The sequence below is a fragment of the Aricia agestis genome, chromosome 12, assembly GCF_905147365.1.
Source record: "Aricia agestis chromosome 12, ilAriAges1.1, whole genome shotgun sequence".
Taxonomy (NCBI): Eukaryota; Metazoa; Arthropoda; class Insecta; order Lepidoptera; family Lycaenidae; genus Aricia; species Aricia agestis.
Window position 1 is genome coordinate 12,391,021 of NC_056417.1, and position 24,905 is coordinate 12,415,925.

The window sequence follows — 24,905 nt, forward strand, 5'->3', positions numbered from 1 at the left end:
CATTGGACGTAACGTACACGCACAAGGTGTACTAAATCATGAGCCACACTACCGCGTACACGCACAGGGTGTTTTGGCCTTGCAGCATTGGACGTAATGTACACGCACAAGGTGTACTAAATCGTGAGCCACACTACCGCGTACACGCACAGGGTGTTTCGGCCTTGCAGCATTGGACGTAATGTACACGCACAAGGTGTACTAAACCGTGAGCCACACTACCGCGTACACGCACAGGGTGTTTCGGCCTTGCAGCAGGTGTAATGTACACACACAGGATGTACTTTTGTTATGTTATCCGCAATAGAATGCAATTGTAAATTCCACTGATATTTCGAGTCGCTTAAGACATGTAATAGTAACATAATTTCATTAAGACCATTTCAAAAATAGTAATCATAAAATATATAAATAATCCAGAATTAAGTTGATTAATATAAATAAACTGAAATAATTTCGTTGTAAAATTTAATTCATGTATAATGTATAATATATTTATGTATAGTTAAAGTATAGTTTTTAAATTATAATATTTATTATATATAGAGTAGTTAACAAAGTTCATGGTAAAGTATCATTCAGCACTTGAGTCATTTGAATCATTATCGGAGCTACTACCGAGAGGTCCCAACCTTATCCACTGCTTCATTTTATCCGCCGAGTACACGTTTTTATATTTTCTGCTCGAAAAACCGTCTATACTGCAGACTTCGTAACGATCGTTTCCTAGCACAGCAGAAACCTTGTAGGGTCCACTGTATGGGGGAACCAGTTTGCTGCTATTACCGACATTATTTACGTTTTTTAACACCATAACTAGATCTCCTACTTTATACACGTGAGCAGTACAACGTTTTTTATCGAATCGGGCTTTCATCGCATTCTGTTCCTTACGTATGTGAGAAGCTACTTCTTCCCGAGTTTCTTGAATGTTTTCGTTTTGCTCTAAATTCATTGAAGTCTCATGCAGATGACTTTCTGCAATATTTACAGTCTGCTTACCGAAAACGATCTCAGCTGGAGTTTTGCCTATACCTTTATTAATAGTGTTATTTAAACTCCATTGTACTTTGTTTAGTTCTCTGTCCCAGTTGCGATCGTCTTCGGTAAAGTTAAGAGCAGTCAATGAGCCAAGAATAGAACGGTTATAACGCTCGATTTGACCGTTTGCTCTAGGTGTTGCTACCGCGTTTTTAACGTGTTTTATTTGGTTGGATTCCATAAACTGTTTAAACTCTGCTGAGGTAAAGCTAGTACCTCTATCAGAAACTACAACCTTAGGAGAGCCAAATAACCCTATGAATTCCTGTAAGACCTGAATCGAAGTTTTACTTTTAGTATTCCGAACAGGCCGTAACACAATAAACTTTGTAAACGCATCAATAATTCCTAATATGTAAGTATTTCCTTTCTTACTGCGGACAAAAGGACCCACATGATCTATATGTATACACTCGAATGGCGTTGTAGGTTTGGGTATGGGATGCAACATACCTTGCTTCTTTCCAGAAGGTTCTTTCGCGTAGGCACATTGAATACATGATCGTACATACTTTTTAACAAAACGTGTCATGCCCGAAAACCAGTAATCTCTCCGCATTTTATCTAAGGTCTTTTCAAAGGAAAAATGACCACTTTCATCATGACACAAAAGACAAACCTTCCATCTAGCATCACGTGGCACTGCCCATCTCAACGAATCCCCAACTTTTCTGTAAATTTTCCCGTCTTTTAAACAATAATTATTCATAACATCCTTCGCTTCTGCACAATTCTTATCAAGAATACATTTAATAAGTTTTAATTTGGGATCAGCTAATTGTATAGAAAGTAAAGTCTGGGCATCTAAATTTATTTTAAACACGTTAACTTCAGGTCTGTCTTCGTCAGTAAAAGGTAAAGAATTGCGACTCAATGCATCTGCGTGTTGGAGCTGACTACCTGGTCTATATTCTACGGTGAAATCGTAATCTTGTATAAGGAGCCACCATCGTGCAATGCGCGGAATTAGGTCTCGTTTTGTTAATGTTGTTCTTAGCGCATTACAATCAGTCACCACCTTAAACTGAATACCAATTAAATAAACTCTGAAGCGATTTAACGACATTACTACAGCCAACGTCTCCAATTCGTACGAGTGAAGATGTTGTTCCTCTGGAGAGGTTTGTCGGCTGTAGTAAGCAACAGCTCGAAGAGATGAGTTTTCGTTTTCCCTTTGCAATAAAATTCCACCAATGCCATGTTGACTGGCGTCAGTATGAAGCTCAGTGAGATGACTGGGATTGTAAATACTAAGTACTGGTCTTGACGTTAGGGATTCCTTAATTTTAGAAAATGCATTAATTTGTTCTTCACCCCACCTCCAAGGAATATTTGCTCTAGTTAACATAGTTAGAGGCCTAGCTACAGTTGCAAAATTATAAATAAACTTACGGAAAAAGCTAGCTAGGCCAATAAACTGACGTATCTCGTGTGGGTTTTTAGGAGCCGGAAATGCCAATACCGCATCTATTTTTCGAGAACCAGGCCTAACTCCATTTCGTGATATTTCAAATCCTAAATATTCTATTGATTCCTTAAAAAAATGGCATTTCTTTAAATTCAAAGACAGATTAGCTTCACGCAATATATCTAGTACCAATTTCAATTTATGTATCCCTTCGTCTACTGAACTAGATCCTATTACTATGTCATCCATGTATGCAAGAACAGCCGGTATTTTATGCTTAAATAATAGTTTATGTACCATTCTTTGGAATACCGCTGGAGCGTTCGTCAGACCAAACGGCATACGGTTATATTCGTAATGTCCGTCAGGTGTGACGAACGCTGTATAATGTTTGGAGTTCTCTGACATGGGAATCTGATGATAACCTTGGGTCAAGTCCAAGGTACTAAAATATTTTTGTCCGTGAAGACTATCTATTTGATCGTCAATTAAAGGCATAGGATATTTGTCCTTGACGGTTTTACGATTAAGCGCCCGATAATCGACGCAAAGACGCAGTTCACCATTTTTCTTTGGCACTAATATTATCGGGCTCGCATACTCTGAATTAGATTCTCGAATTATGTCACTTTCCAAAAGTTCGGATATAATTTGAGAAACTTTTTCGCGCTCTGCTAGTGACAGCCTATACGGACGGTATGTAACAGGGCATTTGTCATGCAAATTGATTGTCATTTCAGCTACCGATGTTTTACCTAACTCACCAGTTGAGAACGCGAAACAGTCTCTGTATTCATTTAATAAACCGAGTAATTTATTAATAGCCTCAGGTAATAGCGTTTTATCAATGTTGAGGTCATTATGTGAAATTTGGGCACTGTCGTGAGACACATGCCTAACATTCACAATACAACTATTTTTAATATTTTTAGGAAATATTTGATTAGGAATACCTATACCTCGAACCAAAATTGTATCTTTAGCTATCTGTATATCCTTAAAGTTAAGTGGAATCAACACAATATTCCCTAAGCCATTGGTTACAGAATATGTGCCAGGCAAAATTAAATATTCGGTTTCTGGATTTAGCCTAAGATCGGGTGTAACACTAACAAATCCAGTGAATTCCGTATTACTATATACTTCTATTGAACAATTATGACTAACTGTAGCGTCCTCTTTAGATTTGAGGGTGATCACATTAGATTTATTTGGAGAAACTTGGTAAAGAATCAGATCTTTGTCCGATTTAAATACTCGGACTGAAGGATGTTCTGTGAGAGTCTGTCCTATTAATATATCCGCGGGTAAATATAATGCAGGAACTACGAACGCTGGTACTTGCAATTCAACCATGTCTAATTTTATGTGAATGTTTATTCTCCCTTCAGGAGTAATAGCGCTGTTTCCAAATCCTTTCAAAGTTGGCAGATTAGTATTATTTACTTCCAATTTTAGAATGTTTTTAACTTTATCGCTTATCAGTGTACATTCACTTCCAAGATCTACATAACCAGATATATTTATTCCATCAACGTTAACCTGTTTAAAATATTTATTATTAGTGTTGCCTAAAGTTTCATCGATAGTCATTACCTGTTTTGAGTTTTGTTTAGGATCAGCAACTTTTAGATTTTCAATATTATTATTGGATTTATATTTATTAGTCAAACTAACTTTACAATTAAGCTCTAAATGACCGTAACGCTTACATTTGATACATTTCAGAATCTCTTTTGTGCAATTTGCTACTGTATGACCAGTTTCTTTGCAATTGTAACAGGTAACTCCATGTATAACTTTTTTATTACTGGTACTCTCAAAATTATTTTTAAATTTACTGTCTTGTGAATCGGAAATTTTACGTAAGTTATCAAAATGGCTACGATCTCTAAAATAATTCTTTTTGATTGTTATTGTGTCCTCTTTTATATGAGAAATATTCTGAAAGTAATTAAGTACTTGATCAGGATCACTGAATTGTGCTCCTTCTATATTCATTCTAATATTATTGTCGTAAACTCCGTGGCTTAAACAGTCTACAGCTTGCCGACCTTTTAGTTGACACCGATTAATCAACATAATTTTATCATAAAAATATTCAACTAATGTTTCATTACGTCGACTTTTTCTGTTAAGCATTTCAACCAAAAGATCAGCATAGTTGTGATCACTCGGGAATGTTTTCAACAATTTTTGTTGCCATTCTACCCAGCTAAATTTAACGCTTGTAAGCCCATCGTACCACTTTTTTGCTAAACCGGAGAGTTTTGGTAAAGCATAAAAGATAGTTTGCTGTTCTGACCATCCGTAAATTTCTGCAGATTCATTAATTTTAGCGATCCAATCGTTTATGGTTTGACATTTTGAGGCTGGGTCAAACTCAGTTATTATATTTTGCGATCCCTGCACATGACTAGGATTATTATTACGTAAATTATTTCCACCCCGTAATGCACTAATCAATTGGTTAAGAATATTATTTGAATTATCTTGCAAATTAGGGGTTTCAGTCAAGTCTGCACTTCCACATGGTTTATCGCGATCATTCCGCCGTGCACCAGAACGAGACTTTTGTCGATGTCGAGGCGTTAATGAATCTACTCGTGACCTACGATATCGCGAACGAGAACGACGATGAGAAGTACGTGCACGGTCACGTACAGGCGTCCCGCGCGAACCTGATCGTAAACTATGACGTGTCGAAGCAGAGTCACTAACTAGAGATCTACGACACGAGTATCTTGTACGAGAACGACTGTAGCGACGTCTTAAATATCGACGGTGACGATCTGAACTGACACTACCAGAAGAGGAACTGCCAGTAGACGGGTTACGATGTCGCTTACGGCTTTTTCGAGTCGATCCAGTCAAATTATTTGAACGTTTTCTAGAACAAGGTGTAGGACCAGTCGGTGTGCCTTCACGGTCTGACATATTACTTTTGTGAATAACTAAAACTTGTGCAAATGAATATCTTTACAATGATATTATCACCGGCTATTATTATCTAAAATTAATACGAAAATGTAGGTATTTAGAAAAATAGAACGGAAAATATTGCAGGCTTACATTATATTACTAATGTAATAAATGGCTAAAGCGAGCCGAGACACAGCTAAAAAAAAACAATAGCACAAATATCTGAAAATAGTCGCTTTGTTATTGCTTTAAAAAAAAACAAGCAGGTACTTAGAAAAAAAAATATAATATATCCGTTTTCTCAGTTATGTACATTTGTAATCTAATAAAATATCGTATTCGTAAAACCAAATGGACATAGTATAATATTGAATATTAACAGTAAAACAATATCCCTAGAAAATTCTTTGTATTTTACTCAAATATCAGTTTAAAATTTTATACAGTAAACTCATATTTTATAGCAATGCAATTTCAACACAGCATGCATAGGTTTTGAAGTAAGCCGTTAATAATTTCGAATTTATAACTGTAATAATGTCATATAATTGCGACTTACCAACTTTTGCGCGCTATCACTACATCACCAGATTTAGGCCGTAGCCCGTAGGCGATCATTATCCAACACTTCTGATTTGAAAAAGTAAAACCCAAATCAGATCAATACTTTTATTATACACGAACACTTTGGTAACTAATTATTACACTTTGTCAGTTCGACGTTTGGAACAGTAATGACCGCGCCAATATGGCGACTATCCTATTTATACCTTTCGGATATAAATCATTTAAATATAACAGTTTTAGAACTACCTTATAAATATTTGATAAAAATTTAAAATAATATCTAGACTTTACAATCAATAATTAAGCTTAACATTTCGTTTGACTGTTGGCAATCAAATTAACATTTGAGAATTAAACTGAGTAAATAAAATATTGATCATGATTGTAAACAATTATTATTTAAACAATTTCTAACACAAGCGATTGTTTTTTTTCGATTGTTGATATTTTTAATCGATTGTACGGGGTTTCGATTAATTAAAAAAATAGATTTTTTAAAAATAGATTTTCATAAAAAATTTGTAAAAAATGGGTTAAAAAAATTGTAAGGGTTTCGATTCATTAAAAAAATCGATTTTTCAAAAAACGATTTTCATAAAAATGGGTTAAAAAAAATAATACACAACAATGATATTCTATGTTACTAACGTAACTAGATTGGAAGTTTACGGTAGCAACGCGTTGCCACTTCGAAGATGCCTGCAGGCATATCTCACATACATAATGACATAACGAATATATGACTTGACATTGTCTTTTGAACAAAAAAGTGGTTACGCATTTCTGAGAATCTTTTGTAAGACATTGCTACTCTAGTATTTTAGAAACTCATTGATACACAACGTTAATAATCAAGTTTTCACTTCTGCCGGCACTCCCGGAGTGCAACCCGTCTTTTTTTTTTACAGTACGTCCACTATATCGGCGCGCCGCGCTGGCCCAATGTGTAGAAAGTGCAGAAAAAAAAATTTGAAAAATATTTTGCCCTAACCATGTGCACTGGATTGCCCAAAGTGTATTCAATAGAAAATTTCTTTACCTTTTAGGAAAAAAATACGCAAACCAATTTTTTTGGCCGGAAGTGAGTCAGACAAGCCTCTAAGGCTGCGTTCCAGATGACGTTAATTTTGACCAAAACGCTCAAAACGTCCCCTTCTGCCGTTCCCTTTGGCGACCGGGGTCGTTTTGATCGCGGCTATGACGTCACTCATGACGTCATCATTTTCGCTCAAAACGACCCTTGACGAAGATGGGTCATAGGGGGCGTTCTAGTTTTTTTTTTAATTTTAACGTAACTATATCGCGAAAGCCATGTTCAGAAAGTTTTCAGGAGAGAGTAGAGACAAAAAAACTTTAAAATATTATTTCATTACAAATAATATTTTAATTAAATAAATTAAATAACACTTAATGAAATATTTTGATTGGCAAATAAATTGTTTTAAATGAAAGGTCAAATGATTTCTTATAAAATATAATAATTAATATTAATTTTCATCTCTCCCATACCTGTTGACTTACTCGTACTTGACTAAGCAATAAGCGGTACTGTTACCTAACGTTTATATGTATATTTTGACAATAGTCAATATTCAAAGTATGTGGTTTTGTTATTAAAATATGATTCAATGTGAAAACTCAAATATAATAAAAGTTTAACTAAGTAAAAAAATGTAATACTAAAAACGAAACAAATATAATATTATGTATTTTATTTGTAAGATAAATGTAACCATAAACAATAAAATTAATTTTATTTACGACTTAAAGAAAAGGATCGTAATATCCAAGTTCGGTTCAATGTACCTATGTATAAAAAAAAAGTTCTTTTTTTAAACTTTTCTCAAAACGCTCAAAACGATCCATAATCCGTTCCACTTGGGTTTGTATCACTGACGCTCACATGCTAGTGGAACGGGAAAAACTACGGTGTTGAGCGTAAGCGTTTCTAACGTCATCTGGAACGCGGGGTATGTGTGCCTGATGAGGGAGATCATTTTGCCCTCATTACGTGTCATGATTTTTTTTTCAATTTGTTCCTTTCAATGTCTTCTTTAAGATTATGTTGGTTTGCGGACTCAAAAACAGCCGGAAATGTTCAGCAAACCACCTTAAAGTTCATTGACTCTGAACTCGTTTTCTATAAAGTGTAGCGATTAAATATTTTTTTACCGTGGGAGAGCCATGCTTCGGCACGAATGGGCCGGCTCGACCGGAGAAATACCACGAGCTCACAGAAAACACGCTTGCCTGACTCACTTCCGGCCAAAAAAATTGATTTGCGTATTTTTTTCCTAAAAGGTAAAGGAATTTTCTATTGAATACACTTTAGGCAAATTTTTTACCGGGGCCTAATCCCCTTCCCTATTCCCTTCCTTACCCTCCCCTTTTACCTTCCCTTCCCATCTCTACCCTCCCCTATTACCCTATTCCGTCTTTTTTTTTTTTTTTTTTTTTAATGAAATAAGGGGGCAAACGAGCTAACGGGTCACCTGATGGAAAGCAACTTCCGTCGCCCATGGACACTCGCAGCATCAGAAGAGCTGCAAGTGCGTTGCCGGCCTTTTAAGAGGGAACAGGGTAATAGGGGAAGGTAGGGATGGGAAGGGAAGGGAATAGGGGAGGGTAGGGAAGGGAATAGGGTAGGGGATTGGGCCTCCGGTAAACTCACTCACTCGGCGAAACACAGCGCAAGCGCTGTTTCACGCCGGTTTTCTGTGAGAACGTGGTATTTCTCCGGTCGAGCCGGCCCATTCGTGCCGAAGCATGGCTCTCCCACGTCTTAAAAGGCCAGCAACGCACCTGCAGCTCCTCTGATGTTGCGAGTGTCCATGGGCGACGGAAGTTGCTTTCCATCAGGTGACCCGTTTGCTCATTTGCCACCATATTTCATTAAAAAAAAAACCAATGCACATGGTCAGGGCAAAACATTTTTGAATTTTTTTTTCAAAAAAATTTTTTACGTGCTTCCAGCTTTGCAAATCCACGCAAACCGAGCGTTTCGTGTAGCTATAGTTCTAAACTATCTATTTTCATCAAAAAAATTTATGCACACTATCATGATTCATGAAGTATGAGGGTACTTTTGAGATTGACAGCTCCCGGGCCATAAGATTTCTATTTCTGCGTTTAGTAATCTTTTTCTCTACCACGTTCATAAATAGCCTTGTGGAACTGTAATGACCTAATGATTAATGAAATAATGAGGGATTAATTTCATTTACATTTTTAGGGTTCCGTAGCCAAATGGCAAAAAAACGGAACCCTTATAGATTCGTCATGTCTGTCTGTCTGTCTGTCTGTCTGTCCGTCCGTATGTTACAGCCACTTTTCTCCGAAACTATAAGAGCTATACTATTGAAACTTGGTAAGGTAATGTCAGAGTAGACAGAATGATAGAGTATGTCGACTTAGAACTGATGATGAAATTTTTAAATTTGACGTATTATGACGAAAATCGTCGCTAGGGTTGTTAAATTGTTACCTACGAATTTAAAAATTTTGACATTTTCGCTGGACGTGTTTCTCTTTGGTCGTATTGTTGTTTGTGTTTTGGCACATGCGATTAAAATTGTCAGACTCCAATTTTGAAATCTTTATTTTAAATATTTAAAAATAAATTATATCAGCCAGCGCGAGGCACATTCCGTTCATAATCCTAGTGAAACCCGACGAATTTGACAGATATTGAAACCTGTCCGTTTCTTTGCAGTCGAACTACTGGTAGTTATGTCTATTGTGGTAATGTAGTCTATAAACCGCATTAAGATTTTAAAATTTTTAAAAAATTTTAGGGTTCCCCATAGGTACAACTGAAACAAAAAAAAAACATCTAAGCTGTGCGTGTGGGGTATCTATGGATAGGTCTTGAAAAATCATATTGAGGTTTCTAACATCATTTTTTTCTAACCTGAGTAGTTTGCGAGAGAGACTCTTCCAAAGTGGTAAAATGTGTGTCCCCCTCTAATTTCTAAAGTATCTTTAGGCATGATAAGTCTAAAGAGCCCCGGAGACGATCAAACGGTTTGATTCAAACCTTACGTGTTTGATGCAACCGTTTGATGTCGGTTGGAACGGTTTGTCAAACGACACTGCGCAGTTTCATTCAATACGCGCTGTCGAGTACACGTCTTGTGATGCAGAAGATGCTCTAGATTCTAGAACGAGGATCGCGATTTTCTTATCTTATGTTTATAACGTTAATGTCCTCTGTCAGAAGAGAGAAAAAAAAGATATATGTGGGAGAGCCATGCTTCTGCACGAATGGGCCGGCTCGACCGAAGAAATACCACGTTCTCACAGAAAACCGGCATGAAACAGCGCTTGCGCTGTGTTTCGCCGAGTGAGTGAGTTTACCGGAGGCCCAATCCCCTAACCTATTCCCTTCCCTACCCTCCCCTATTCCCTTCCCATCCCTACCCTCCCCTATTACCCTATTCCCTCTTAAAAGGCCTGCAGCTCTTCTGATGCTGCGAGTGTCCATGGGCGACGGAAGTAGCTTTCCATCAGGTGACCCGTTTGCTCGTTTGCCCCCTTATTTCTTAAAAAAAAAAGACTGGTCCATTAATGGTATGGACTATGGACTAACATAATATCGTTTTACCCACGAACATCTACAGAAAGTGCTAGAAACTACAGCTTCTTTCTTTTTTTCTTCTTCATAATCCAGCACTAAACTAAGCCGGGTTTGATCAAACCTCAAACGCGCCGGAACACGATCAAACGGCGCGTCAAACACAACGAAAATATGAAATTTCATCAAACAAGCTTCAAACACGTAAATGTTTGACAAACCGTTCAAACTAGCTTTGTAAACGATCAAATCGGTTTGAGTCAAACCAAAATTTACGTGTTTGAGTCAAACCGTTTGATCGTCTTCGGGGCCCTTACAAAAAATATATGATGTACATTACTATAAAAAGTACCAACGAAAATTGGTTTGAACGAAATCTAGCAAGTAGTTTTTTTTATACGTCCAATGATATTCTACTTAAACAGATCTGTAATCTGTTACGTTCATACTAATTTCCGGCTTAAATCTTTTCTGAACAACATTGACAAATTTGACAGATTAGTGAAACAAAAGATACGAAATGCCATTTACATAAAAAAGACAGACTAAATAAAAGACGGCCCAATAGGGTCGTAGGCAAAAAGGCAAAAACATAACTTCCTTTTCCTGAGAAACCAGTGTTGCCAACTTTTTTTTTACTATCCCACCAAATTCAGCAGCGTAAACCACCAGAAACCGCTAAAACCTAAATGGCCTCTCAAACCACTTCCACTAAATAAAGTAAAGACAACAACAACCTATCTGAATATAATTTGAAAATAATACAACAACAACGTTATTATTATTATTATGAAATAATTATTTTTGTTACTACAAAAAGGAAAACTTTAGTTACCTATGTACCTATGTATAAGTAGGTACTTAACTAAAGAGAAAAGATGAACGTCTTCAGAGGAATCATTGTCATTTACTTGTTCAGTTTGTGAAGAATAAATTTCTTAAGTTCTAATTTTTGTAATACGGTTTTTGGTATTATGTTGTTATTACAGCATTTGCCTTCGCGTGCTAACCTTGCACGAAAGAAAGGCGATCAAACTTCATCCGGTTTCTCTGTTAAGTCTTGACAACATTCATCGTGCTAAATAATCGCTCTATATCAGCGTTAGAATGCGGCAAAACGAATAAAGATAATAATAATATAATTAAGTTTCCAGTGTACGTCTTCAAGGGTTAGAAACATAATAAAAAAACTAGTGGTTTAACGTCGAAGCTACCACTAACTTAAATAATCGAATCCACTAAGAAATCCACTAGCCACTAAAACCAAATTTTTCCCGCCGAAAGGTAAAATAAACCACCAGATCTAGTGGAAATTCCACCAAGTTGGCAACACTGTGAGAAACATAGACCTTTCTTTTTTTTACATTTCTAAAATGTGGCAAGGTGCAGTACGGTGGCGGTCGCGTCGCCAACAGTTTATGTTCTAAAATATGTATTTAAATTATATTGTTGTTGAGTACTCTTACCCAAAGTGCTGCGTACACATACTGGGGTAAGAGTGCGCAAATGGAAAGGTTATTGTTTTCTAAAGTTTCTTAAAATATAAGCTACTGAAAAATACTATTGTTGTGTTTGAGTTGGTTACAAATAAACAGTCTTACAAATCACACTTTTGTTTCATTGTCCTAATTATATTTGAGTTTTTTAAAGCATCAAAGTTTAATTAAATGCGCACACTTGACCCACAAGTGACAAGACGTACTGGAGCCACATGGCCATATTAACCCATATAGACCCGCCGTGCCCAAACGAGGACAATTTTAAAATTACTTAAATTTTTTTGTCTTTCAAGTTTATACTTATTTTTATTGTAAGTGTCAATTTATTAAAAGTATATTTTTTTTATTACTGGAAGGAACAAATAATATTAAAATAGTTCACAGTGTTTTATAACGATTTTTCTGAAGCTGCTTCTAACATTCGAAATGACGCCAAGTTAGTATTTTTTATTTTTAAGTTTTTCTTTTAGGCATTTATATTTTTTTACTGGAAAGAGCTCATTACACTATAACCTATAAAAATACACATATTAGTGTGAAAAGCTTTAGTCTTTAAAGGATTAGGAGTAGTTTTATACAAGTGTCCCTATTTGGGGCCAATGGGCACATTGGATGTAAATTATTCCAATTTTTGTCCACCGATCAATGTCGTACAATCAATGAACTGAAGGGTATTCAATAGCTATGATAAATACTATGGACTTCAGGAAGTTGCTATGATAGAAGATGACAGTGGAAAGATATATTTATTCGTTTTTCCTTCGCAACCATGTGTCTCTTTAGCAGTTTTTCACTATTCCAAGGGGTAGCTGGCTATTGTGCAACTGATACTGTTGGCCGTGCGAGTTTCTTACGCCGGTTCTTCTCGGCGGGGTAGTTCCCGAACCGGTGGTAGGCAACGTAGTTTCTTCGTTCGACTTTCAAAAAGTGTATCATGATACCCATTTTGAATAAAAAGATATTTTATTTTTATTTATTTTTTTTATTTTATAAGGCAGTTCAGAAAAGTGTCCTGTCGTATCCGTCAAGGATTTAAAAAAAAAAAGAAAACGACGAGTTTGACTACCTACCGTTTCGACCAACTAAATCAGAATTTGTTGTACATCGGCTGGATTATAATGTCTATGCAATCGGGGGAAGCCATTACAGCGTTTTTCTTCTGGGAAAAGTAAACGGATGTATTACTGTTAAAAGAATGTGGACATTAACTTCCTACATTTTTATCAAAGCTATAACAAGGATATGCGTGGCGTCAAGTCAATTGGTCAATCGATTTTCTAGCACTGTTATACGAAACAAAAGTTGGTGGTAACTGGTAGGTACTGTTTACGTAAATGCTGGATGTAGCAGTGGCAAACGCATGGCGGCTGCATCATCGAAGTAATAAAAACAAGAATTGCATCAGCTCCAATTTCGGCGGCATTTGGTCGTCATTACTTGAGACATACAAGCGGTAGAATCTTGCAACCAGCAATACATATCTGTACTGCCAAACCTGCAGCATGAAGGGTCAATTTCCCGAAAAGCTGTCGCAACAATCGCGTTGTTCTGATGGGCTAGCATTACGTCATGAAAAAGGTCAAAGGCAATTTGAGAAATGTGTGAAAACGCGGTACATTCATAAAATATGTATCGAAAATTTGTACACCGTATGATCCCATTGGCCCCATTTAAGGACGGCAATTTTTTTAATATAAGAATTTAAAAAAAAATAAGTTTTTTTTGGGTTTTCCTAATAATTTTATTGGTTTCTATAAATTAATAAAGGAAATTTATATGTTCCATGGCTCAGTTTCATTTGGGTATAAATGGGTTAATAAAAAAATATGTCCAACGTATGACAGCTTGTTTGTTCGAAGCATTTTCAAAGACCCAATTATGTAAGTAACAAAGTAATTTCAATCTTATTTGTAACGCACTTAAGTCGTTTTGATGTATTAAGTACCTATTTAATATTTTGCCTGTGTGTGGTTACTGTGATTTTGTGGCAATTTGTGGTGATTTTACTTCTGCGGTCTGCCCATAAAGTTAATATACCTAGCGGAATAGAGAAACAAAGGCCTGAGCAAGAGAGATGTCACTATCAGTAACACTGCGTGGTAAAAAGAGACGTGTGATACATGACAGCAGCACTCTTTTTTGACGTCCAGTCGGCACGTGCCCCACGTTGACAATTTAATCTCATAGAATTCATGTTCAATCATCCTTGGTAAGTGTATACGTACACATATATTTCACACAGATTTAAACCAATTTTGGTTACGTTTGACAGCTCGAGAATCGAGATTGTTGCTCTATTCCGCTAGGTATATTAACTTTATGGGTCTGCCATGCTTCTGCCGAATTTTGATAATAAAACTATAAATTGAACAAAATCAATCATAATAATTATCATAAAAGGAACAAACCTATCAGTTTTAAAAGTAACATATTTTGTTTTGAGGATTATGAAGTCGGGCAGTGTTCTATGGGGCACAAAAGATTTGTGATAAAGAGCGAATTACTATGTTTTGGTTCGTGAAATGCCTCGTCGACCGTGGATAATTAGAAAATTATTTAGGATGCCTTTAACTGAAACAGCTGGTGATCAATACTCAGTTTGGGTAAGTTTTAAAATGATAAATTTTGTGAAAGTACTCATTCAATGTTTTGTTTTAGCAACATTTAAGTATATCAAACGCTCTCCAAATATTGTAATCTAAGTAGGCCAGAGGTTTGAAAGTGGAGCCAATTTGTTTATTTACTCAATATAATATTATGCTCATCTAATTACTTTTGTATAAATACCTTTGTCTATTAATAGGATTTAAAATGAAAAAAAAAGTGTTCCAAATACAAAAGTTTACAGTTTTTTAATTCAGTGGTAAAAACTTATAAATATGTGGCAAAATATAACGTCTTAATTTACAGGTCGGATTGATATACATATTCAATCTTATTGTTGGTACTGGTGCGCTCACACTGCCGGCTGCGTTTGCCCGAGCAGGATGGGGTCTGAGCACAATAGCACTGTTATTCCTGGCTTTCATGAGCTTCATGACTGCCACATATGTCATAGAAACCATGGCTTGTGCTAACGCTGTTATCAAGTGGAAAAGATTGCAGTTTATCAAAAGGAATAGTGTAAGTATAATATAGTGTAAGGCTTTGTTTGTCATTTATTTTTTAAAATCTTTTGTAAAATTTTATACACCTAACCGCCACACTCATTTAATTATGATTAACCTTAAATTTAATGAAGAGTTTGACAGATAATGTATGTATGTATGAGGCTTATATACAAATTTTAAATTAATTACATTCTTTAAGTAATTAATGTTTGTCTCCAATTGCAGCAGTAAGATACAGTAAATTATAAATATAAATTGAAATAAATCAATTGACCAGTGATCTTGAAATATTAACTGTACTATTCACAAGAATAATAATTTGTTGACTTAGCTGTTTTGATAATGTTGCAATTTGCATTATGTTTTTGCCTCTTCTTTTGTAAATGACTTGACTACTCTCAAAGCTGTTAATACATTATATTAACACGTTCACTGCGTTGTGAGGCATTTATACCCCATATAGAATTTTGTAAAGTACCACTTAACTTATTTATTATAGATACAAGAAAATGAATCTGACGAGGAACCATCAACTTCCCAACCTGGGTACGGAGACTTGGAAGATCCTCTGGTGTGCGGGGAGACAATACCGTCTCGATACTACAGTCTGGACAAGCGTATAGAGCTCGGAGAAATGGCCAACCTTTTTCTTAACAAGACGGGCAGAACTATATTTTACTGTACACTCTGCATATATCTGTATGGGGATCTGTCCATATATTCTGCAGCTGTGGCTAAATCACTTATGGATGTTGTGTGGTAAGTTTCTGAATATGTTATTCTTTCAAAAATATATTCTAAAGAACATTTTTATATTTTGATTGGGCTTTAGTCAGCTCCGAAGAGAACTGACGCGGTGCCGCATTTTTAACCGACTTCCAAAAAGGAGAAGGTTATAAGTTCGGCTGTGGATTTTAAACAAAATGATAAACTTAAGTTGTTTGTTTTAACATACTACATAATTTTTTAACTGCTACTTAAGAAGTAAGAAGTCTCATTCAGGTAGCAGCGCCGCACTTTGCACCTCCAAATTGGAAAACTTGTTATCTGTCCAAAGCTGATCGCACATTTGTCAGCACCGTACGCTCCGAACGCACCGCATAGTACACGAAATGCGGCGTGTACGGTGCGGACGAATGTGCGAGATTAAGCAACAACATTAACCGATTCAATGCGGCGCACCTTTTTGAAGACTTTCAGTCGTGGCGGCATACAATTTTCTCGTGACACGTGAGCCGTATTATACGCCATAGAAGTAGATGACACGGCTACCGTGTCACCCGCCACGTTCAAAAAGGTTTATTGTTTTTCTTGGTTTTTGCGTGTTTATTAACTTAATTTATTTAACTGAACCCAAACCATTGATATTAAGGGAAGGCTACGTTGTTTTGAATTGATTTCGAGTAGTTTTACTAAGTTTTAACCTGAAAATGGCAGGTAAGCGATTTTTTTATTCAGGTGTTGTAAACCTTTTGTAGGTTTCAAAGTTAGAAAAATGAGTATATTAAATAGATCTGGGTTTCCGATGTAAACAAGACCACTTTTAACCGGAGGGAAAAGTTTTATTCCTATGGATAAGGAAGTTTGCGAAAACAGCTAGTTAGAAATATTTTCGAAAGAAACAACTTAGATTAAAACAAAAATCGTTAGTGGATTAGTAATACTTTGATATCAAGGCAAGTATTTTTCTACATTATTGTTTAAAAAAAATTGCGAGAACTTGAAAGTCTAAAATAATATAGAATATTATTGGCTCCCAATATTACTTCTTTATTTTCTTAAAAGTTTACTACTAAAAAGCCCGGCCGCACATTATCCGAATTTCTGATCAGAAAAATACATTTTGACACGTCAGAATTCTCATAGCATGCGGGGTCCACAACAAAATGTATGAACAGAGTGTGTTCCGGCGGGGGTCCGGCGGGCGTACGGCCGGGCTATAAAAGCCCCTATTTTTTTCAATTCCCAGAATATTCAGAAACGAAGCGTATAGGGTTGTTTTACGTGGAAAATTAAGACGGTTTTGTTCGAAGTAGAATCTTCTAAAGTGTAATTTGAGGGAGATACAAGCGTTTTTTAAATGACACGGCTCACGTGTCATACGCCACACGTTAAAAACATGTATGACACGGCTCCCGTGTCATCCGCACTGAATCGGTTAATAACTTGAACCCATCTACCGCGATTACTCGTACGTAGCTAGTTTGTGCTACCACGCGCGAGTAGCCTCACTCGTCAGATAGTGAGTAAGGGGTCGGACCCCTTAAGAGCAGGGGGGACCCGTGTCCCCACGTCAGATAAAAATAGCTTATTTTCGCAGCTCACATTTCCCGATAAGAATGTCACACGTGTGACTTTAGGGGAGGGGGCCAGGCCCCCTCATTGCTTAGCTCTAAACCAACTAGCAACATGAACAGACTAGTTATAACTTATAGCCACGATTAAACTACCATGGTCTTAATTAGACAAGTAGCTTTAGACACTTTCGAAAAAAAAAAACGAATGTGCGATGTTTCACATCATTTCATACAACGAATTCTAAAATACGGCGCGAACGGCGCGTGCGTGCTGATAAAGCGATTACCTCAAAAATCGATTAAGTAAATCAAGATTCGGTTTGTCTAAACGTGTTATCAGGGCGAGCGAAGCGAGCCCTAGTATATCCCACAACCTTCACATTTTGTGGTGCACTTTGCGGAAAAACTATCACGCCTATTGATTTGTGCCTTAACATAGTAATTTTTATTTATTTGTAGATGTGTTATCACTTATCACCAGTCAAGGTTTTTTATATTATGTAGATGTGTTAAGGCGGGGATTAATCTCAATCAAAAACGATAACGTTGCACACAACCAAAGACCAAGCGTATACGCATCGCAATAAGATTCATTTTAGCTTAGCATAAAACTATAGGTTCTCGGGCGAATCTTCTCTATTTTTCATGTTTTTTTTAAATATCTTTGGAAATAAATATTAAGAAACAAAATTGTTCGGTTAAAGAATTATTAATATAGATTTACTAACAATTTATTCAAATAAAATGTACAATTATCCTAGTTAATACTTATATTTCGATGAAATAGAGTTTTTTCGGAGGTAAGTTTGTAAATTAATTACAGCCAAAGTATTACGTTTTATTAAAATGTTTATGGTTTAAGGTATTTTGAATATTGTGCTTTATATCTCATATTTTTTAACACTTCGTTATTATATTGGAACTAGGTAAACCGGGAGTCACGGAATAACTAATTGGGCTTTATCCTCGCCTTAACATCAGTCAGTCAAGGTGTGACGGCGCGAGCCCTCACAAAGCTCGCCGTTTAGCTATTTTATATTATTCCAAATTGATGCTTACAATTTAATTTTTTTAAACACTGAAAAAAGTAAAATGATCATATTTCAGCTCATCAGTCCCATCGAATCTTACGAATAGCACTGACTGGGATGTGCTACCATGTTTCACATCCTCGGAAGGCATCACACGTTTCGAGTGTTACCGCATCGCACTGCTGACTTTCTTCGGTGCGATGGGCCCATTTGTGTTCTTCAATGTGCAGAAAACTAAATATCTACAGTTGTTCACTTCAGGCATGCGCTGGCTTGGTAAGTGGCAACATTGTAGAATATAAAAATGAATAATGTGTTGCTGATTGCTAATTTCGAGGACAGCTGAACCAATTTCGCCAATTCTATTAAGTTGTGTTTGTTAATATAGCTTCAGTCACCCGAACCGAATTATCGCAAAAACACTAAGTATATAAATAAAAATGAAATCTATAGGCAGTTTGCTTTCATTTTGCAGTAATTTATCATACAAAATAATTGCGGTCTTTTTCAAAATTTGCTGCAACTAATAAGTATATTCTGTAAGCTCGCCTCGTTGCAAACAGACTCACAATATTTTTCTTTTAAATACATATTACATGTAAATAATAATAACTTTTGTTACAGCATTCGCCATAATGATATCAATCGCCATAGTTCTACTGGCTAAAAATGGACCTCAGGGTAAGCCACCAGCGTTCGACTACACCGGCATACCAACATTATTCGGGGCCTGTGTCTACTCCTTCATGTGCCACCACTCCCTGCCTGCGCTGATCAGCCCCATCAGAGGAAAGAGTCACCTCGGCATCCATCTCTCTCTAGACTACCTCCTCATAAGCATCTTCTATCTCCTTCTGGCGTTCTCGGGTGCGTTTGCCTTCGCGCACCTTAACGATCTCTACACTCTGAATTTCATCCCAACGGACAATGAGAATGTGTTTTTAGAAGTTATAGAGTATTTCTTAGCGCTCTTCCCCGTTTTTACTTTGTCTACTAGTTTTCCAATTATAGCTATAACGCTAAGAAATAATTTACAGGGTCTCTTCCTAGATACGAGTCGTTTGGAGACGTATAATTTTGTACTCAGAAAACTACTGTTTCCGATAGTGGCTGTGGTGCCTCCTATTCTCTTGACTTACTTTCTGGAGGATATTAGCGTTCTGATCAAATTCACCGGGTCTTACGCTGGGACGGGTATACAGTATATAATACCGACCTTTCTAGTTCTGGCAGCGAGGCGTCATTGTACTAATTTACTGGGGTTGGGTGTTGTTAATAAGTACAAGAGCCCGTTTTCGAACATCGCTTGGGCAGGGTTCGTATTGATTTGGGCGTTTGTCTGTATCATTCTAGTATCAGTGAATATGCTAGAAAGATGACATTGAAGCACGCACACGATGAAAAGAGGAAAAGAGAGAGATAAAATAGACATCTTAGGGCCAGTTTCTAAGGTTTTCTGAGAGGAGTTTTTAGTATAAGTACCAAATATTCATATATAGTTATTTTACAGACATTCACTAACAGTTCTGATTGGCTTTAAGCTCTGGTTTCCTCCAAAAGCGGCGCTGTCATACAGCGGCCGCAATACAGCGGTGAATGACGGCACTAAAAGTTGTTCATGTAAGCAATATGGGGCGGTTTCCTAGAGAACGGTAATTGACACCGTTCTCTAGGAAACCGCGCCATACCGCCCACATAGACAACGTTCTAGTGACGTCATTCACCGCTGCATCACGGCCGCAACACGACGGCACCGCCCTTGGAGGAAACCAGCTGGGTGCAGAGTGTGAATTTTTTGTTTGACATTCGATCGTGAACGCGTTTGGCGTTTACTAAGATTTTGTATGGAATTACTCACTGGGCTGGGCTCACTCCCGTGAGCATCACTAGGTGGCGCTGTACAAATTCCATACAAAATCTTAGTAAACGCCAAACGCGTTCACGATCGAATGTCAAACAAAAAACTCACACTTGGCACTCAGAGCTTTACGCAAAAAATAACGTTATTGAATAAGTAAACTTCTAGAAAAATTACAAAAAACAAGGCATTGGTGAAGTCAGTTTTGAGTACACAGTAATTTTTAAATAGTACAGTACAACTTACAAGTATTTTATTTCTATTTATAAAAACTAATAATTGTGGATTTAAAAAGTATTCAAAATGTCTCTTTCTCTCTTTAAACTCTGCTCTCTTTGTTCAATATGGTGCATAACGTAACCAGTAAAACTAAAAAGACAATAATAATATAATTAATGCACATAAATCTTATTATTTTGAATTACGTAAGTACCTACTTAATTCAAAATAATGTTAGAAATTTAAGGAATATAGAAAGATAGAAGTTATTTTATGGTTAGTACTTGTAGTATGTATATACATAAGCTTGTATAATGTAAGTATACCTAATGAAAAGCTTTTTTATGAAAAAGGATATTTACTTTTTTATCACTTATGAATTTAGAAACACATTATACTTATTTTTTTTTTATATCTAATAAGTAAATAATTTATTAATTTTTATTATTTATGTGTTCATTTTAAAGCAAGACGTTAGTTATATAATAAGTGCAAGTTTTAAATAAAATACCTTCAAATATGCATGAAATCTATTCATTTAGATTTTGCATTTATATTGTGCAGTATTTTATTGTATTTAATTATTAATAATTGCATTAAGTTTTCGTGCCATACAAGTATACTCAGCTATACTCACTTATGGCAAAATTATAATTTTTAATTACCTATTATAACAGAAATATCATGCTTTCTCTTTCATGATTATGATGGACGCGAGGAATAACATGATATGTATTATGGAAAGCAAGTTTTACCTACTATATAGTCCGGTCACCGAACACGATTAGCTAGCTTGTACTTTCTCTTTCATTCACATGTGGGAATATCGTTTTACTGAGATTTTTTATGCCCAAATGAATGAAATTCATTGATTTATTTCTACATGTTTGATAACCGAGCTATAGAGCAGCTAAAGGTACTAAAAGAATATGGAAAATATTTAATGAATATAATTTTTATACTTATAGGTAATATAATTTTTTAAATTATTATGATGTGAAGAATGTTCAATTGGCAGCTTAGTTTATAAATTAATGATAAAAGACATCTAAACGTGTCTTATGTCCAAACAGTTCGCGTTCGTGCTTCGCGAGCCCTTTTTCGCGGGCCAAAAAACCGACACCGGACGGGGAAAGCCGCGAAGCGCGAACGCGAAGTCGCCCTATAACCCTCCAAACTCGCGGTTCGCGGCCTTCGCGGGCTTTCGCGCCGCAAGTGTGGAGAGTGATTTTTATGAAAGTATACATTTTAAAACTGCCCAAATCCAAATGATTTTATTGTGTTATGTTTTTTAATAGTTGATCGAGAAAATAGCACGATGTGCAGGAAATCTATAAGTTATTATGTACCTATAAGTAATTATTTAATACTGAGTGTTACCATTTCAAGCTTTTACTAGCACTTGTTACCTACTTGCCAATATAATATTGTAATTTGTAATCCAAAAAAATATTCATTTATCTTGCTTATACTGCCATATTATGATTTTGTAAAAAATATATTCTTACCCAAAGATTGCACAACAAAAATTTTGATTAAGTTATAATTAATAATTATTATTAGAAAATGGCGTTTGCAAGATTTATTTTGTACTAAGCATATTATTGTATTCCATGCTGTGATAGGCTACCATTTATAAGTCCGAATTAACTAGAATTTAATGGACTGATGTGTTTTTTTAAGAATGTATTTTTCTATGAGTACTTAATACATTTTAATTTGTGTTGGAATATTTTATTTACTTATTTAATAACTTTACTTCTATAATCCATTACAAAAACAACATATGTAACTGTCTAACTCTGTTGTGTCGATGTCCAATAGCTTTGTCCACACTATGCCTTTTTTCTGTTCGTCCAGGGCATGCGTTATAGCGCAGTCAACAGCGAACGTGAGGCACGCTCGCAACGCATGCCCTCTGACCGTATCTAAAACTTCAAAAATGACAATATTGGCGTTGCGTTCCTTGACGCATTCAATTATTGAATGCGCCAATATGAAAGTTGATGACGAAAATTGAAGATGAAAGTGCACAGTGTGGACATAGCTAATTGAATGCGCCAAAACGAAAGTTGAATGAAAGATGACGAAAATTGAAAACGAAAGCGCATAGTGTGGACATAGCTATTAGCTTTGTCCACACTGTGCCTTTTTCTGTTCTTCAAAGGCATGCGTTATAGCGCAGTCAACAGCGAACGTGAGGCATGCCCGCGACCCATGCCCTCTGACGTATTCAATTATTGAATGCGCCAAAATAAAGGTTGAATGAAAGAAGATTGAAGACGAAAGAGTATGTGTGGACAAAGCTAATGGTTGAGGCTCGAGCTAAAAATAAAAGCAGAGACGAGGTTCAAGAATTATTTATTTGTTTATCATGTTACATACTTGTCACTTATCGCGTATACAAGCGACAAAAGCTTCATAGCTCAATTGACTTTGGCATGGAGTTACATCGTATTTGTGCAAGCCGCCGGCCTTACCAGCGGTCCTAAGCAATTCTACCAAACCTGTTGGCTCACTGATTATCTCTTATTGCTTGGTCTGAGACTTGGTAACGTGAATTAAATGTCTTTTAACAAATCACAATGTTTAACAATAAATTGTTTCGCAAAAAATACTATAAAATTAAATAGGCGATTAAGGGTCACAGCACACATCAACTCAGAAAGGGATCGTCACCGTATCGCCTTTCGCCTAGCCGTCAACCAGGCGTCAACCTAACGTATGCACGTAACCAAAGCGTATCAGTAGCGCCTGTACGTCAACTCGGCTACGGCTCGGGGAAGGGGAAAGTGGCAAGGATAAACGAAGAAACGTAAGCACGGGGACGACGAGCCGTAAGCTAGTTGACCACGCGTCGCATCCCGGAGCCTATTCCGAGGCGAGGCGATTACTTTACGATTCCGCTTAGTGTGCGGTGCAGTAGGGAGTTTCATACAAACAATATTGAACGGCTCGAGGCGATACAGTGCCGATCCCTTTCCGAGTTGATACGTTTGCTGTGACCTTAAGTTATGACTATCTGTTTTATAGATACCTAAATTTATTCCCACTCAACACAAGCTTTTTTCTCCCCTTAAATTAAATAAAACACCTACGGAATGTTTTTATAATAATTTCTTCTGAAGACTGTTTTATCTACTGATCGAAAAATTCGAAACTACCGCCATCTACATTGAAGTAAGATTAATGGCTTTTGAAAAAAACTTGCGTTAGAAGATTATATCCGAAGATCTATAAGATAAAAACCGTTGAGATATTCATTCTCCAAAAAAACATACTAGTAAACAAAGACTATGAAAATTCCTGTAATACGATGCTACTGTTGTATATTTTTTTAAATTACATTTTTACTTTTTTTTTAGAATACATTTTAACACGGTAAAATGTTCTGTTACATAATAATATCATGGAACTAATTGTGGTAAAGGAACTGTTATAAAAATTAAGATCTGTACTAAAATGTTACCAATATAATAAAACAACTCACGTTAATAATTTCAATAAGTACATACAACTTATATCGAATCGTTCCATAAAAGTAAGCGCTACTTTTTATAACAAAATAAATAAAATACTTACAAATACATCTAATATTAATTCGAATAATATCAAACATTCCAATAGAAATTTCAATTATAAATAACTATTGAATCTATTTCATATTGACCAATACGAAAATGCCGAATTTTATGCAGTATTCAAGATAATTATTAAATTTCTTGGCTATTTGAAATAATAAATTCTCATTGTGTGAAAAAACATAGTAAATTTTGCTATTGAAAGTTTAAACATGTCTTTATGGTCACATTCGCGTAATTCATATTGACCAATATGAATAAAACATGCAATACTGAAGTAATAGTTACTTGAGATTTAAAAATAACGTGAACAGTGGCTAGCCCTATCGTCTAAGTATCCCGCACTTGTATAGCGCGGTCGCGGAGCATGTAGAATTTCATACATCGCTACTGTCTCATTTATAAACCAATTTATTGCTATCATGCTTCTATCGGCCTCATATAACGCGACTGCCTATAATCTTACGCGTGTGGAAAACACAAGCGGCGTGTACGTAAACGCACCAAATTCCACGTACTCCGGAATCGCGCTTCAGTAAGGGTCAATTTATAATAGCGCAGAGTCGAAGCGCAACGAAGCGCGTCAAAACGAAACGAACGAATGCGCGCGGATTCGCCAGAGTGCCTACAGTGATGACGCGTAGATTCGCTTGTGTGCGCTTGGATGCGCGCGCACCAAAAATCGATGGTCAAACGAATTCGCGAAAGTGCGCGCGCCTTTTTAAATTCTCAGAATTTAAAAAGGCGGCCGCGTTAACGCTTTGCAGTTAAGGTTGAATTTGTTATGTTCAGTTTTAAT

The 24,905-nt window shown here is 36.2% G+C and overlaps 1 protein-coding gene and 1 long non-coding RNA gene across 3 annotated transcripts; one reads left to right on the forward strand and one right to left on the reverse strand.

Annotated features, from left to right (window-relative positions):
• Positions 1 to 1,069: 1,069 nt before the first annotated feature.
• Positions 1,070 to 14,429, reverse strand: LOC121732522. The gene is made up of 3 exons (XR_006036390.1): positions 14,370 to 14,429; positions 8,181 to 8,183; positions 1,070 to 1,080 (listed from the first exon to the last, which is right to left on the reverse strand). It is a non-coding gene; the product is annotated as an uncharacterized LOC121732522 (long non-coding RNA).
• LOC121732521 (transmembrane protein 104 homolog) lies at positions 13,870 to 20,405 on the forward strand. 2 transcript variants are annotated; one of them, XM_042122436.1, is made up of 6 exons: positions 13,870 to 13,890; positions 14,454 to 14,613; positions 14,921 to 15,133; positions 15,620 to 15,879; positions 18,525 to 18,724; positions 19,073 to 20,405. In XM_042122436.1, the coding sequence occupies exons 2-6, from the start codon at positions 14,533 to 14,535 to the stop codon at positions 19,825 to 19,827; spliced, it is 1,509 nt and encodes a 502-aa protein (XP_041978370.1). In that variant the 5' UTR covers positions 13,870 to 13,890; positions 14,454 to 14,532; the 3' UTR covers positions 19,828 to 20,405. The 2 variants fall into 2 exon arrangements, with proteins under 2 accessions (XP_041978370.1, XP_041978371.1); XM_042122437.1 differs by lacking the exon at positions 13,870 to 13,890 and adding an exon at positions 14,205 to 14,219.
• The last annotated feature ends 4,500 nt before the right edge of the window (positions 20,406 to 24,905 follow it).